The 18,076-nt window shown below is 40.4% G+C and overlaps 1 protein-coding gene across 1 annotated transcript in view; it reads right to left on the reverse strand.

Moving 5' to 3' along the window:
• Positions 1 to 18,076, reverse strand: part of Exoc2 (exocyst complex component 2) — a 136,262-nt gene that overhangs the window by 103,011 nt on the left and 15,175 nt on the right. The window contains exons 4-6 of the mRNA XM_013349120.2: positions 17,476 to 17,589; positions 15,911 to 16,035; positions 5,937 to 6,017 (exon numbers count right to left, since the gene is read on the reverse strand). Coding sequence (XP_013204574.1) covers positions 5,937 to 6,017; positions 15,911 to 16,035; positions 17,476 to 17,589 — 320 coding nt within the window. The remainder of the gene's footprint in view (positions 1 to 5,936; positions 6,018 to 15,910; positions 16,036 to 17,475; positions 17,590 to 18,076) is intronic.

Genomic DNA, 18,076 nt, shown 5'->3' on the forward strand with positions numbered 1-18,076 from the left:
TAAGAACCTGTAGAAAACACACTGTTAAATAACATATATACATTTTCTAGAGATAATTTTGCAGGAAGAATTTATAAACTATGAAAAAAATCTAACTTATACCAAAATTTGTGAACTGGGAATTTGAATTTATACAATGTTGAAAATTATATAGACAACTTTTGCAAAAATTATGATACTGTTGTGATTTTTACTGCATCTACAATAAAAATTTGGTTGTTATAATTCTGACAACTGGGAGAGACAGTAAATGATAAAATATATGAGCGTAATGAAACCAGGATCTACACAGCAGATACAACCAGCAGCAGCCCCAAAGTGCTCTAAGTGTCTTTCTTTCCTAGGACGTAAGCAGACCCCAGCACAGTGCAGGAGAGAGGGACCAGTGATGTGGACAAAGACATCAGCTGGGTGTCCAAAATCATCTGACAGAAATCCTGCATGTACTAATCCACACATACCTGCTCCACCCTCACACCAAGAACACCCAATCTGAAGTCAACTGATAGCCGTTTGGGTGTCCAGTGAGTGACTCTGGATCTGGGTTGGATGGCCATGCCTTTGCCCACAGGCGCCAACAGACTGGTACTGGGTCTCAAACACCCTTCCTCCTTAACTGGGAATGGCCATCCCAGTTTGATGCAGTTGATGGGACAATGAGTAACTGCCTCACAGTTACACATGAGCCCCAAGGAAATCATAATGGCAAAGCTATCATGCCCACCATAGCGGCCACTACAAGCGGCTGGACTCACAGAACAGTAAAATGTGCCCCAGCGCAGCAAGAGAAGCAGTTGCTGTCACACTACACACTGATCTATTACAGCCATACCTGTCTCTTACGGCCACCAGAAAATCTAGTTTTGTCATTCTGACTATGGTTTATAATTTCAGGCATGTTTATTTAAAGTAGACATTATGCTGTCTCCTATTTCAAAGTGACCACACTGGCCCCTTTCTTTGTACTGACAACTTGAGATGTGAGATCACAGAAGTGATTGCTCTGTGTGTGTGTGTATGTGTGTGTGTGTGTGTGTGTGTGTGCTGTGTTGTGCCTCATGGGAATACAGGGGCTAGAACAACACAGGAGTTCCCAACCATCACAGTTTGTTCCCAGGGAAAGACAAGCTATGTGAGAGTAGGAAAGCAAATGTGAAAGCAGCGGAAAACTAAATACCTCAAAAATGCACACTGACATTGGCGAAGGCAGGGCCCCCCAAAGACCAAAACTACTTTGAGTGCCTCTGTTTCAACCGGCGCCAGGATGACTAGCTAGCTGCTCTCTCTAACTGAGTGCTAGAGCAGAATGCCTGAGACAAGGGACACTGCTTTCTCAGACAGCACGCCACAGCCTGGGGCCCTACAGATCCACATCATGCGCTTGCACACTCGCACGCACACGTGTGTGCACACACAGATGTCACCAGGAATCAGACAGCTGAAGCTGGTAACTCTCATGAACCAATTGGTTTCAATACAAGCTTAGGAAAGGTTGAAATTTGGGCTCTTCATCTTTTTTCTTTTCTGAATGCAACTTAATAAATACTTAGCAGCCAATCAATTAGTAGAACTCAGTTTCTTTCTCACAGACTTGATTCTTATTGTTCTAAACGGGCCTGGTTATTTCATTTTATACATACTACTTGGATTAAATTACTCTGTCTCATTACTTCAAGTACCATCTCTACACTGCTAACTCCAGTGTATCTCGGGATGTGTCTGTGAACTTAACAGAAATCTTTACAACATTTTCACTAGACATACAATGACAGCTCGTATGCTTGCTTCCCAGGGCATGTTCCTATAAAGGCCGCACACACACACCACTGTGCACACGCTCACACCACTCCAAGACAGACAAGGCTTCTTCTCACTTCACAGTGCAAGCAAATCACCTCATCTGCCCAACACTTTTTAAACATTTTAAATTTGTTCTCTGAGAATTTCATATATGTATACAATGTGATCATATACCCCCACCCTTACCCCCTATAACTCACCCAGCCCCTCCTAACACATGTTTCTCCTAACTTCAGATTTTCTAGACCTATCAACTTTGTACATTTTTTATTAACCTCACTGAGTATAATTAGTGCTATCCATATACACAAAATGTGGGGCTCTCCACTGAAGCATGAAAACCTCAATGGCCACACCGTCACAGAAAATGACTCTCTCCTACAGCAGCCGTCAGCTGTGTCAACATCACCTCAATTAAGGGTGGAACCTCATGAGCCCCTCCCCAGTCCTTGCTGGAGTCTTGATGGCTTTCATCTTGTGCAAGTGCTGTGCAGGTAACGACACTGTCCTGTGCAGGTAAACCCAGGGGACTGTGAGCTCCTAACAACACTGTCCTGTGCAGGTAAACCCAGGGGACTGTAGCTCCTAACAACACTGTCCTGTGCAGGTGACCACAGCGACTGTGAGCTCCTAACAACACTGTCCTGTACAGGTGGACCAGTGACTGTAGTTCCTAACAACACTGTCCTGTACAGGTGACCACAGAGACTGTAGCTCCTAAAGACACTGTCCTGTACAGGTGACCACAGTGACTGTAGCTCCTAACAACATTTCCCAGTCCCCTCCCCCACCCTCTGGTTCTTCCATTCTTTTCACTTTCTCTTCCACAATGTGGAGGGGAGCCATACAGACGACCCACTAAGAGCTGAGTTCTCACATTCTTCACTTGTTACCAGCACCTGGACCAGTAATGAACCCCTGTATTAACCACAGCCCACCACAAAAAGAAGGTTCGCTGACCAGTGTTGGGAGCATCACAAATCTAAATGTATAAACACACACACACACACACACACACACACACACACACACACACTTATTGAGAAGGCAGCTTGACAACAGAACTATTTAACAAAACAAGAAAAGGTTTCCCACTAGGATTTAAGACCTTCTCAGACATGGGTTTCACACCAGGGACAAGCCTAAAAACCCCAAAGACGTTGGCTCTCCCCAGAACTGTCCTGCCACTGTCGCACTGGTGTATATATCTTGTCTGGTGGGTCAGTTTGACAGCATGCTGGTTCCAGTTCTAGGAAAGACTGTATTGATTCATTTTCTACTCCAAAATTATTCATGCCAGGTGGTTGTGGCTCACGCCTTTAATCCCAGCACTTGGGAGACAGAGGCAGGCAGATCTCTGTGAGTTTGAGGACAGCTTGGTCTACAGAGCGAGTTCCAGGACAAGCACCAAAGAAACAGCACAAATGAAAACTATGGAGAAACCCTATCTCGAAAAACAAAACAAAACAAAATAAAATAAATAAAAAACCAAAATGCAAAACTATTCAAAGCCCATTTGCCCGATTTAATACAAGGAGGTAGTGAGTGATAGTCAGGAAGACAGTCAGAGATCAACTCTCAGGAATCCCAGGCTCAGGTTACACATAAACTGAAAAGAACTTTTTCTCTACTCTCTCCTTACCCAACCAGCTCCCTTTCCTTCGTTTAAGGCTAGAAATGTAAATGTCTCGCAAACCATTTTCCTCTTATTATTTTGCACATATACACCCAATGATCCAGTACACCTTTACCTGCCCTGGATAGTATATTTCATCTGCTAAGTTCTGTTGACCTTTATCTGGTCTCCTACTGAATCTACCTAGCTTACCCTCCTCAGCACTCCATCACATAGCTCCCTCACTAAACTCCTTTAGGGGCTCACCACCTTCAAGACTAATTCTACATTAAGGAGAACTTCATTGGGCTCAGCAGGCATCAATCACTCCTGACTTAACTGGCCTGCAACCTATTCCCTTTCTAGAGCCACTGCCTCCCTTTCAGGCTGCTGGAGACCAGGCAGGAGACAGACAAGGCTTCTTCTTACTGTATCCACCTATCTCACTGCCCACCTGCTAGTCTCTGCTTATCCATCTGGCTGCATCCTACGTCCCTTTTAAGGCACATGTGATGATTTTCCTATTTTCCACACTGAGGCTAGGGAAAATGAGCACTATGCTGAGGATGAACCCAGAGCCTCACTTGTGCTGGGCAAGTGTTACACCGAGACACTCCACCCCCAGATTCCTTACATTTCAGCTAGGTGCTCTTTGTGTAAGTTCTAGATATACCCCTGATATATACATATCAGTAAGACATGTATTGCTACAGATACTAACACAGCATGATTCAATAACCGGCTTACATGTCTGTATTTTCCAAGCAGTTACACACAAAGCACAGGTTCTGTTTTTATAGCCCTGTGATTATAATAATGAGTGCTCATCAAATGCTTATAGAACCAAGGACTAAAGCTCAGGATTTGAGACAATGACTGTAAGCCCAGGTCTCTGGCCTCCATCTTTGGAGAACCTGTCCCTATGCCCGCCAAACCTTGACACCTCCCCGGAGGACAGTCAAGACAGTCCACCAAAATCTTGACCAGTCCCTCAGTCTATTTAAACTGCTCCCCCAGAAAGCCTCCTCGTGGTCTCTTTCCTCTCCTCCCGGTGGTCGCCTTCGCAGCTTCCCGGTTCCACCTGAGGAATCCCATTAAACCTGGATATTTTTTAATTTGGCTTGTTGTGATTTGGCTTGATTGAGAATTTTGCATCGGCAGAGAGCTCACTTTAGGAAAATTCCTAACAATGACAAGTATTTTTTTTTCTACCCAAAGAGGCAGAGCACAGTATACAAAGGCCTTATGAGTAACCATGGCAACAGATATACAAGCCGAAACACAGCAAAGTGATTTTAGTAGTCAGTAGGAACTATGTCAGTGCCGGTGCTATATCACCATTTAAATTACCCAAGTAATCTCGTTCTTTTGTACAAATGCTATAGCTTGTTGACAACTCCAGAGATGCAAATAACACCCGTGAGGAGAAAGCACCCTTCCAAACCTTCAACAGATCTAGCAGCAGTCACACTGAAAATATTTGGGAAATATTTGTTTGGGTAAAATTCTGAATATATTCATTTTAACAAAGTTTGTAACTTGGTCTCAGAAGCAAAAGCACAGCAAGCCCCAAGGCAAGCGATAACCACAGGAGTGATAAACAAAGGGAAAGGTTTTAAGTCCTGTTAAATGCAGGCTTAGAATGAAAGGTCCAAGTATTCCAATTCTAACACCAAGGAAAGCCTACACCAGAGTTAGCACTCTTTCCACAAAATACTTCCGTACTGACATCACTAGGGCTATGAAGAGATGGTTACATAAAGACAGAATGTTCTACTCATGGAACTAAACCAAGCTATAAATACAAAATTAACTTCCTATCATAATCCTGGTTGGAAAAATCTCTAAACATCTATGTGAGGTAGCCTGACTTTTTTTCATTCCTTCTTTATAAGGAAATCATATATTCAAGGAGACTCTTATGGACATCATTGCTTCAGACGGCATATTGACTACATGTGTGAAATATAACTTACATTTAAAACTCATTACATACAATAAAAATTAATTCATCTGATGAGATTTTTCTAAATTACTAGGGTAAGTAGTTTGGAAGGTCAGAAAAGGAACAAAAGGGAAAGTGGAGGAAACACCAAACGTGGGGTCTGTGGGGCCTATTACTTTTACAGAATGTTCCAGAGTGTATCCTGGTGGGGAAATGCAGAGCATAAATAAGCAGACAGTACTGGGCAGCTGCTGGGCAGGGGCTGAGGCTCTGCACTGCGCACTGCACATCCGACAGCTGAGACTCGGGTGTCCACTCGGTGGGAACCCTGGCTGCTGTCTCGGTGCCTGTCAGTTCCAGGTCAGCAAATGACAGTTCCTGAGGAACACACCTTCAGAGTACCGTAAAATGCAAATGGGTTCCCTTCACTCTTCCCACAGCCCTGCAGGCTCCTTAAGTCCTTGTTTAGAAGTGAGGCTAAAGAGCAGCTCCTGACGTTGCCCTGGGAACCCCTCAGACCCGCACTACAGCTTGTAATAAAGGCCCCTGCTAGTCTGGGTAGTGGAGCAAACTCACTGTTGAGGACATTCTCCAGTTTCTGTGTCATGGATCCTTCTACTTTCTCAGTCCCATCCGCTTCGAGTTTTTGGTGGATAGCTAGGAAAAAACAAACAAGCCTAGTTAAAATATGGGCCACTTCAATGGACAGAAAGATAGTTCACCAAAATAATATTTTGAAGCAATTTTTACAAATTATTCTATCATTTCCACCATTCAAGAGGAACATATATAGGCAACATTCTGGAATAGAAAAAAAACACAGACAACAGCATTAACGTCACTCACAGCTTAACATTATTCAAATAGCACCTAACACACTCGCCTAATCTTAAGACACAGTGAAAAAAAAAAAAAGGAAAAGAGAAAGTGAGTCTTCAGGCACTGCAGGTCTTTAGGATGGCCTTTTAATGTGGCCACAGAAAAAAGTCTTATTTCTCAGCTTTACTTTGTAAAATAGAAGTAATGTTATTTGGATTCCACCAAGCTCAAAAATTTTAATTTGGGGCCCAGACTATAACATGGGGAATATATATTACTTCTCTTATATTCACAATAATTTCCTGGAAGTTCCAAGGAAACATTTCACAACACATATCAATGCACCAACTCTGGACAGATAGTGTGTGGGCTGTTTACATTCCTTGACTCTGATAAAAATATTGGGGAATGAACCACTTAATAAAACATGTTTAGAGCTGTTACCTAGTGAAAAGGGAACCTTCCAAACAGTTATCAGGTAAGAAGTCAGACTCTAATGTCAGATCTTACAGCCGTGACATAATGAAGACAGCAGAGCAGGCTCTGGGTGAACTGGGACTATGCATTAAATGTTGCAATCCTGAGGTGCACGTGCCACCACTGACAGGGATGCACATCCCAGAACTTCTATTTGAAGGATGACAAAACTGTGGCTCCACATAATTAAACATGTTTGGCAAGGTAACAAAGCCCAACTTGGACATGAACTCAGGCAACCTGGTTATAGGCCTTCAAACCTCATCCCAGGCTGCCCACACAGCATAGATGCCTAACTCACACGACCCAGGCGTCTGTTTTTATGTCTGTAAAATGAGAGCAGGAAATTTACCGTGCCTTAGGGAACTGTATTCGCTTATAATGAAGAAGTTTCTCCTCCAAACAGTGGCAGAACCAGCCTGGATTTCTACTTTTCCACACAATTTGCTAAAGTGAAAACCCAAATCTAAGATGTTTCACTCCGAGGTCTTTTAGAATTAACATAATGAAATAAACATCACTCTTAAATATTAGGTACTCACTAACATTCAAATGGTGAGTCTGTTGCAGATTCTGCTTGTTTCCTAGGCACAGGTGTCAGGTTCATACTATACAAACAATCAAACAAGCCTGCTTCATGCAAATGTGGATGTGTTTATTTCTTTTATGAGGCCTATATAAATCAATTTGACCCACTGGTCTTTTAAAAAACTCAAGAGTTAAATTCAGTGTTCAAATGCCTGTGGATATGTTCTCAACTCCAGAGAACAGGTATTTTTCTGCTTCTTCTAATTAGTTTTTAATCCTAATTTTGTCCTCAATACTACATTTTTCTGTAATGCCACCACAGTTCTGTTTTAAATTCTAAAATAAACAGACTGCTCCTATATTGAATTGAATAAACACATCCATAAAAAGAAAAGCAAACACATGGGAGAGGAATAGTCAGTACATATTTTTAATTGTCTTCACTGATTTGGATAAAGAAAATGTGATTTCTTTACTGTATCAAACTTAAATTATACAGTAGAAGTGACCCAGAATATTCCTGCACATCAGAGCTTAAACTTACATTCAACTTGTAAAGTTAAATGGAAGAGAATGTTCCTACATCTAAGCATTAAAAGCTAAACTAGAAAGACTGCTCCAGGGAGCAGATCTGCCCACACCACATTTAATGCTGCTACAATGTTTGGACAAGTTTGGTTGCAAAAGCAGGACTCACATGTGCATCTCACTGTGCAGGACGGACCACGCGTGTCCTGTCCTGAGCAGGAAGGAAGTACATTTTACAGATGAATGTTATTCTCTTAAGTCAAAATTAACCTTAAAGGAAACTGTGCAGCCACATTTTCTGATGCTGACATAAGCCATCAGCGATCAGCAGGTCAAGATGGGGTGACCTGGTTCCCTGAGCTCAGTTTACAGCCCTGTCTGCTGACAAGGCCACTTCCTCCAGCCCATCGCTACCCCAGCAGAGCCACTGTCAAACTGTCAGCCAAGCGAGGGGACTAAGAGACACTGGGATCTGATAAAGGCAATCCTATTTTCTAGAAAATTAAACCAAATAACCCAGTGTCGGATTCATTTGGCCTTTTATTTTCTCTCAAAACATCTTTAAATAGAATAACTCAATAAGCAACTGGGCACATGATCACAGGTTTGTTATTGTTTCTAATCTATTAAAAACTTAAATATGTGCAGCAGTTGAGCATCATAAGCTTAAATTTAAGAAACAAAAAGGTATTATAAAAGCACCAGTTAAAGAAAACTTGAGGTTTTAGGACAATGTCCACTATTTCACTGGGACTGTATCATCATTTCATTCAACTTGAGTAAAACATACACTAAGTAAAATATGGAACTGCAACTTGACCAAAAGATTCTAAATGCCCAAACGTGCACCTACATAGATGTCACTGTTAAATGAGTGACTAAGAATGGGGTGTGTGTCTGTGTCAGTATCAATAAGAATGCATTGCTAGGTAAAGAGATATGAATATGGTCTAGCCACTGTGCTTGCTGCTGGCCTTGTATCAGACAGAACATTAAAGCCAGAGCAGATAACTCAAACCATTTCCATAAGCAACCACAGAGCAAAGATGTTACAGCCTGTATCCTGTAGTCATTATCATCATCAATTTTTTTTTTCTTACAACCTCCTTAAAAGCATAGCCACGGTTAGTTCCAGGCCTGTATAACTAGGCTGTAGCCTTGCCATGTTAATGTCCCAGACTCGGAAGGTTATACTTAATTTAAAAAAAAAAAAAAAAAAGGAAGGGGTGAATTGTGGTATACTGTTAATTCAAATTCATTAAAATGCCTTTTGCACACATAGGCATTTTAACTATCACGGAAAACTTCTGTTAGTGCTACAGTTTAGATGCTAATGTCAAGGACCCACATGTGAAAAGTTGATTTGCACATGGAGGTACTAGGAGGCAGTGTGGGTCATTTGGGCACGCTCTTAAAGAGAATGCTGTTGCTTTGGGTCCCTGCCTCTGGCTCTTTTTGCTTTCTCTTCAGTGAGCTCTGCCATACACTCCTGTGTGATATGATGCCTCATTAGAGGACCAAAGCAACACCCACCCCCAAACCCAGGCAACTTAGAACAAAACCCTGAAACTAAGAGCCAATTATCACAAATATGTCATTACAGTAACAGAAAGCTAACTTACACAGTGGTCAAACCATATATGTTACATTTAAATTGACTAAGTAACCTGTGGTTCCTTTCTTTCCCTTATTATACTGCAAATAAAAATAATAAAACAATCCCAGCTGCCACAAAAAGACGGCAGGTAAGAATAACTCACTTAGATAACTGAGTCCTACAATAGCATGCTGCCTGCATCAACACAGTAAATGTCAAACGTCCAGTTCTGCTTCAGGCTTCCTGGAGTTGCTACAACACGCAAGCAATGTACTGAGCTGCTTGGTCCTGCTTTGGTCTCTTTGCGTACTGTCATAGGTATCCATTCAATTTTGCCATAGTTCTAAAAGAAGCAAAACACTCATAGAGTTTTGGTTTGGCACCAAAACCAAGTAACTGTAATGCATAAGCTCCAAGGGCATTCAGGGAAATGGTGATGAAACAGAGCAATGGAGGAACAAGGAGCTCAGAAGGGCCTCCCACACCAAGATATGCAGCAGAAACAGCTCTCATGCTAGAGGCTGGCTAGGGACTGGCTGAACAGCAGCAGCCTGAGACTCTTAAGAGCATCAAGACTTCCAAAGAGAGGGAGGAAATGGCAAAGTGGAAGCCAGGGAAAGAGAAGCCTGGTGCTGAAAATGCTTTTGCAGGCTACGGTAAAGAAGGGTGACGCCAGACACAGTGCTAGTTGAATTCTGACTAAAATAATGGTGGCCATATATTGGGGCAATAAACCTAATAAATGAAAAAAAAGTCAAAGAGAATAAAGATTTCAGACTACATATCTTGTTGGGATCAGCTTAGAATAGACTTGGGGTGGCTCACCCAAACAGTTCCCACAGTGAAGGAAAACAGCAACCACGTGGATGGAGCACATCTTCAAGAGCAGGGAGCTTTGGGTTCCTCCTGCCCCTTTATCTATCCCTACAAAGACCAAACACTGCAGACCAGACGAGCAGCATCAGTTCTACAGAGCCACCTTCAGTCCCGCTCCCCACGCTCACCTCCAGCAATCCTTGCCTTTTAGAGCCATTTCAAGACCAACTCCACACACAGCATGTTAAAAGACAGACTGATGAACAGGCTGAGCACCTTCTACCAGGTGTAGAAGGGAAAGGCTATCTTTATTTAAGGCTATTTTCAGAAAAGCTATGCTTTATGACATCTAAAACCTGTTTTTGAAAATTAAAGACATTAGTTGGCAGCCCCCAAAGTTTATCAAACACTGGAATAAGCAAATGGAAACAAAATGCTTTAGTATGTCCTGTAGGGCGCGCTCAAAACATCTGCCCTTCTACTTTTTAATTCAAGTCTACACAAACATCTTTTAATCATTTTGGTGGAGGCAAACTAATTTATAAGCAAATGTTGGCTCAGGATAGTTGTGGAAATTTATTTTAAGGTGTGTTACTTTTGTTTATGCTGCATTTGTTTAACTCTGTGGAGCTGTGATTCTTTGTCTGTGTAAAACACCTGATAATAAAGAACTGAAAGGCCAATAGTGAGGCAGGAGAAAGGATAGGTGGGGCTGGTAGGCAGAGAACATAAATAGAAGGAGAAATCTGGAAAAGAAAGAGCAAGGGAACCGGAGAGAGGACACAGGGTGGCCCAGCCACCCAGCCAGCCACAGAGTAAGAGTGAAAGTGAGATATACAGAAGCAAGAAAAGGAAAAAGCCCAGAGGCACAAGGTAGCTGGGATAAGGTAAGAAAGGCAGACTAGAAACAAGTCAAGCTAAGGCATTTATAAGAAAGACTAAGCCTCTGTATCTGATTTATTTGGGAGATAGGTGGCACACCCCCCCCCCAAAAAAAATAGGTAAAAGAGCAAAAGAGTAAAAGAAAAACCAATACACAGAATTTTTTCTCAATAACATCATCACTGGAATCAGAGCCTCCTGGGCTAATTATCTTTCAGCCCAGTGGCGGAGGTAGATTCCTCAGGTGGCAGTCCTATCTACCATCATTCACTGTTATCAGCAGCTAGTGCTAACCCATAGACCTCTGAAAATAAAACAGAAAGCTCCACCCACAGAAGTTCCCCAAACTCCATTCAACACAAAACCCTCTCCCACAGCTAACTAGATGGCACTTTCCCCAGTGATTAGCAGGGTACAAGAGCTTTAAATGAGCTCTGAGATATCCTAGCAACTGGTCAAGCCAGAGGGTCACCCGCAAGCTATCCTTATCTTTGTAATTGCTATAATTTTAATATTAGCATCAAGAAAACAGACACCAAACTGTCAAAATAAATTTACATAAATTCTACAAACAAAGAAAACCTGACTAAGCTAAAAAGAGAGATTTTACCTGCCAGTTTATTGCAAATAATGTGGATTTAAGAACGTCATTAATCTGGGTATTGGTAATAAATGAGGCATTCTATAGAAGACTTCTTCCCCAACCCCTCTCTTTCTTCCTTCTTTTTCAGGGTGTGTGTAGGGGGTGGGGAGGCTGATAATGAGGATAAAACCCAGAACCTAGGTGTCTAGGAAAATTAGTTAATAGGTGATATATTCCCAGGTCCTTCCTTGTTCTAATTTTTATACAGTTATGTAAAATTGGCATAATCTAAAAAACTTACAACTTGTTGACAGTAAAGTCAGAAACACACTTTAAAAACAAAATTGACAAAAACTAAAAGCAATTATTACAAATTTTAAAAGCAGGCCAAAAATAGGTATCAATAAAAGAATTAGTGTAAAAAATAAAATAAAATCACTGCTTGACCTATTAGCTCTAGTTTCTTATTTGCTACCGCTTACATCTTAATTTAACCCATCTCCATTAATCTGTGCATCACCACAAGGTGATTCTTTGTAGATGTTGTTTTCATTTAAAGGGAGATATGATATAGAGATGAATACATTGGTATGGACATTGATCTAATGATACAAATTTAAGGTAAATTTGTTACACAGCGTATATGTATTTTTGCTCTTATTTAAGATATTGTGTTTGTGTAGCTCATTTTAAAATGTTTATAATAGTCAAACCTTGTAGTCATGTTACTTAGGTTTTCCAGGTGTACAGAGATATATTTCAGATGAACAGGTATTCCTCAAAACTTTCAAAGACTTAAAGAATATAGCATTTAAAATGTTTTAAGAACTTAGATTTTTCTTGACAGTGAGACATATCTGCTTCTGGCAGCACCAATACTTCAGAGAGGTTCATGGGCATTAAAGAAACCCATTATGCAATTTGCCTTCAATGTGACTAGCCATTTGAGCAAGAAACTGCTCTTGCCTAGACTGCTTGATTGCACAGAGGCTAGGTAACAAATGATACAGCTACCTCTCCCGGAACTTGACCATTATCCCAATTTTCCCAGGGTTTCCTAAAGATGTCAGCGCCCCCAGACAACTGGATGCAGACTAGAAAATACAGTACCACATTCCCAAGAGGTGGGGTGGGTGGCTTTGGTCATTCAATGGGTTATAGGTGTCTGTCATTTGGGGAAATTATTTACAAGTTGTTATTAGTCATGGTCAGGAAAAAAGCTAAAGAAGGAGTTAGATTCAAGGATCTCTTTCTGAAGGAAAAGGGGGATATAGTATAAAAATAATGAGATAAATGGGTAGATTGCTGAGCCTACTCTTAACCATTGCTCTCAAGTATTTTACATTGGGATGGATTTTTGTATATTTGATTCAAATTTAAGGTTATGTTGTTATACTGTATATGTTTCTATTCTTGGTTAAGGTATTATACCTATACAGCTCATTTTAAAAAGTTATGTGAAGTTTTAGTTTTTGAAAGATATTTAGGATAATAAATACAGATTAATAGTTAGTCATCTATAACATCCTTATCTTTTACCTGTTTTTAAACAAACACACACACACCAAAAAAAAAAAAAAATCACCTTACGCAAAAAAATCAAGACCTTACTCTAAGCCCTGAAATGGTGAAAACTATTCAAAAACAGAGAGAAACCCTTCAAAATACATGATTGGCAAGAACTTTCTGAAAATGACTAAAATTGTTCAGAAAATAAAACGAAGATTTAACAAACAGGGTTGCATGAAATTACAATCCTTGGCACAGGATTATATTTGGCACAGAAAATAACCAAGTGAAGAGATAGTCTATAGGATGTGCTGACTTCATCTGACAGAGGATTAATATCTAGAATATATAAAAAACTAAAAAACAAAATATTAAACCCCATGTAACTCTGATAAACGAAAAGGAAAGCAGAGGGCACCTCTCCAAAGATGAAGTATCAAGGCCCAACAGATACGTGACAGAATGATCAGAATCCTGAGTCCGAGGAGAAAGTCAAAGGGAAACTGCACTGAGTCTCCACCTCGGGCGTCGGAATGTGATCACGAAGAAAGACTCACAGTGCTCGCAAGGGTGCAAGAGTCCGGTAGGAGAAAGAACCCTTATACACTGCTGGGAATGTAAACCAGTGCAGTCACTATGAAGATCTCTCAATAGAGCTATTAGACCATCCAGCTATACACTCCTGAGAATACATCCAAAGGGATCTAAGTCAGCATACCAGAGAGATGGCCTGTAAATCCGTGTTTACTGCAGTGCTACTTACAACAGCCAAATTATCAAATTAGCATAGATGTCCACTAACAGATGCATGGGTAAGAAAATGTGATAAATTAGAGAGATGATAGATACATAGACATAGACAAACGACAGAATTTTATTCAGCCACAGTTAAGAACAAAACTGTATCTCTACAGGAAAACAGACGTACTGGACAGCTTATTAAATGAAGTAAGCAAATCCAGATCTCTCTCTTTCCTCTCTCCCTCTCACGGAAGGAAAACTGCCTGAGAGAAGAACAGGAGGAACTGGGTAGGAAATAAATATAATCAGAGTACATGACCTGTTTGAAAAAAATTATGAAAAATGTCACAGCACAATGAGCATAAAAGGGTAAAACAACTAATGGAAAAAAAAAGGTGTCTAGTACATCCAACTCAGCATACGGTATTATCTCACAGTAACATATACTTAATATTAGCAAAGAAAAATAGACTAAAAGAAAATACATCACAATGTTAATATGATTACCTCTGCCAATAAGTAACCCTTGTTAATTATTTCTGCTTTTCAAAAATATGCTTCCTCTTTCTATAAAACACAGAAAAGCCATGAGTAGGAGAGACAGGTGAGGGGGCAGGAAAAAGGGAGGGAGGGGGAAATGGGGCTAGCTAATATATAAAATTAAAAATTTTTATATAAAAACATATGGCATGTTGCTAATGTTTTTAAATTGACTATGATAACCTCTTTATACATGCTATAAAGTCATCAAATTAGTGACAATCAGTATGAACTTTGCAAAATCTGAAGCTCCCAACATACTTCCAGAGTACATGTCTGGTAAATACTATATTTACCTTACAACACAGAGCTGTTCACACAAGCTCAGATCTCTCCTGCTGCCGTAAGAACAATGACTAGGAATGCAGAGAGACAGCAATGACACACCCATCAGTGATGACAGGGAGCCAGGGGTCAGCCCCACTCTACTCCCTCCCAGCATGCACTGCACCCAACCAAAGCCCTCTTCCACCTACAAGGAAGAGACTCACTTAGTGAACAGAGGGATATCATGATCTGATTTTTTTTTTATTTTTTTATTTTTTTGGTTTTTCGAGACAGGGTTTCTCTGTGGTTTTGGAGCCTGTCCTGGATTTTTAAAAAACAGTAAGAACTCTTAATACACATTACTTTCTGAAGAAGGTACAGTCTTTTAAAATACAGTTAAGAAAAATGGACTAGTTATGGATGGGTAAGATAGCTCAGTGGGCAAACACGCTTACCACCAAGTCTCAAAACCAAGTTTCATCCCCAGGCACAATATGATGGAATAAGAACTGACTTCTACAAGTGGTTTTCTGACCTCCACACAAGTGCTATGGTATACACACACACACACACACACAAATAAATTACTAATAGAAGTACTTAATTATAAAGACCTTCATTTCCAAAAGGAATTATGGCAAATTTTATATATATATATATTTTTTTTTCACTATACATATTATTCTCACTATAAACAAATGAACTAAAAGCAGCTTTTAGAAACCTACTCAGTGTCTTCCATTGTGGAATCTAAAGCTCTGATAACATAATTTTCCGTTCTTGTAATGATGATGTCAGAGAGTAGTAGTTGATTGTGTATGCTGGGGGCCTCTGGGGTAATGGCTAAAAATAGCGCCACATCATCATCAGTCCTTCCCAAATGAAACACAGAATGGAGAACATTTTTAGAATTAGGTCCATGAGTAAGATGTGATGTCTGTAAAAGGGTTTTAAGAATTCTAGAACTTTGCCCACTGGGATTCAATTTCTTATCAGCCCCAAAGACTGAGCATCACGCAGCGGAACAGGGGTCTCCTATTTCACATGTAAGATGGGTCAACAGAGCCTTCGAGACAAATATTTACAGTACCAGGCCTTCAAAGAGATTTCAGCCCAGTCTGCAACAAATATTTATGGAACGTTTTAAACCTCTACTTTTATAAATACAGACTGAATGTCACACCCCATAAACACGAGGGAGCACAGTGTCGGGTTTCCACAGTGGAAGCCCTGGCAGATGGTTGGTTCTCAGGGTTTCCTTACCTGAGAGAGCATCCTGAGCTTCAAAGAAGGTACTGAGGCCGCCCTTCACATAGGCCAGACTCCCCTCACTCTTCTTATTGGCCTGCCTTTTGAGGTTGGTGACTGCCATCTTGAGCTGTTCAAAACTGAAATGAATTAAAAGAAATCAACTGCCTGAGACTCCTGACAAGATAATCCATTAAGTATAAAGCAACAGGAATGCTAAAGGTTCTGTGTGGCATATACATTAATAGCCACGGAAACACAAAAACATTTCAAATTTTTATCTAGATTTAAACATTTTATTTACTGTGATGCCCAACAGATATAAAACTGGTCGTATAGCATCAGATGATAATTCCAAGTATGCCAGGTCACTAAGAAGTAAGTACAAATGTAGATATACAATATTCATGATTTGGAGCTAGAGGTTCTGAGTGTCTTTTACTGACAGGAGACCCAGCTGTCCCAGGTAGTAGTTCAAAGGGGCAGTTGTTTGAAGGCAGAGTCTTCCACTCACTCATGTAAGTATCCTGGAACACTGAGCACAAGGATCATCTCACCCTCAATACACAGTCCTCTGTCCTTAATGACAAATTACACAGAGCCTGGGGGTGACTCCCAGTTCAAGCAAGAGACAAAGCACATATGATACACGTGTGAAGAGGCATGATGAAAGCTACTACTGTGTAGACTCGTTTAAAATTTGTAAAAAGGCAGTAAGGCCATATCATTTTACTTCTATCAAAAGCTGAGAGGAAGAAAAGATGGGACTCTGTATTTTAGAAATTTTATTTCCATTTGAGATGACAAAATCTGTTAAGAAAATCTCGATATTGTTTTAAGTACCATAGTAACCCACACACCGAACACACCAATTCTGAGTAATGACAGGAAAAGCATGTCCATAGAGAAAAATTCAAGCTAACTTTACAATCATGGATGGACTCTTACAGCATCTGCTTTAAAATATTATCAAACCAAATTCATTTATGCATTAAATAACCAACTTTTCCTCATATTTTCTAATAATGGGTTTCACTTCTGTAAGTGAATAAAATTATATTAACATACACTTTAACTGTCTTACAAAGAATATAAAAAGCAACTCCTTTATCTAAATGGTTTCATTAACACTGGTGTTTTAAATCAATCTGGCAAAAAAGTTACAAGTATGCTCTTTATAGTGAAGTAAAATGCTAAAGGAACAAAAGAACTCGGAGAGCCAACCCTGGCCTTATCTTCACATAATAATAAGCTTGCTCTGTGTTCTACATTTCACACAGAACTTACCAGTGTGTGTGACTGGTAGGGAAGCACATGACAGTCACAAGAATCTGTTTAGGTCACCTACCAATACTACACATGTTCCAGAGCTGCACAAATAATGGTGGGGTGAGAAAGAAAAGTCTTCTAACACTCTATAAAAAGGAGACAGATAAACTGAGGCTGTTAGGGACCCCCCAAGTCAGAGGACTCACAAACCTACAGGTGTCACCATCTGCAAGGCCAGACTTAAGTCAGGGTTACTGCACACGGGCCCACTGTCTGAAGCCCTCAAAGTTCAGGGTCTGAAGTCCACTAACCTGGTGGTGGAGTGATTCTCTATAAGATACCACGCAGCTGAAAAATTTTCGCTTGTAAAATCAGCACTCATGCCATGAAACAACGCTTCTAAGTCCTTCTGAGGAAGTTTACTTCTAGAGAGAAAAAGAGTTAAAATCCATTACAACTGATACTATCATCACAAAATACTACACAATAAATTAAAATACAAGTCTGACTGTATATTATATACAATAAGCTATCAAGAACATATTTGAACACAGTATGGAATATTATTTCTATATTGTGGCTGATTTCCTATCATGTAAACTTTGTTGTGGCAAGCTGACATTTAAAATTAACCAGTGCAAGTGGAATCATTTCTTTAACCTGTCACTGTTCTGAGGTGAACACTAGCCTGTAACTGTCCTAACTGAGGTGAACACTGGCCTGTCTTTGTCCTATCTGAGGTGAACAGAAGTTTGCTATTCTCCAGGAAAAGTTCACACTGTATCTACCCTGATCAGACCCTGTCCCTAGTCAAGCAATTTTCAAGCTTTGCTGTTGACCCACCTCCCTGTTTGCAGGACGAAGTTCAAATTCTCAGTTGCACATTTAAGGGTTTCCCTGTACTGAACCTGC

The sequence above is a fragment of the Microtus ochrogaster genome, chromosome 16 (genome assembly GCF_000317375.1).
Source record: "Microtus ochrogaster isolate Prairie Vole_2 chromosome 16, MicOch1.0, whole genome shotgun sequence".
In the NCBI taxonomy this organism is placed as follows: domain Eukaryota; kingdom Metazoa; phylum Chordata; class Mammalia; order Rodentia; family Cricetidae; genus Microtus; species Microtus ochrogaster.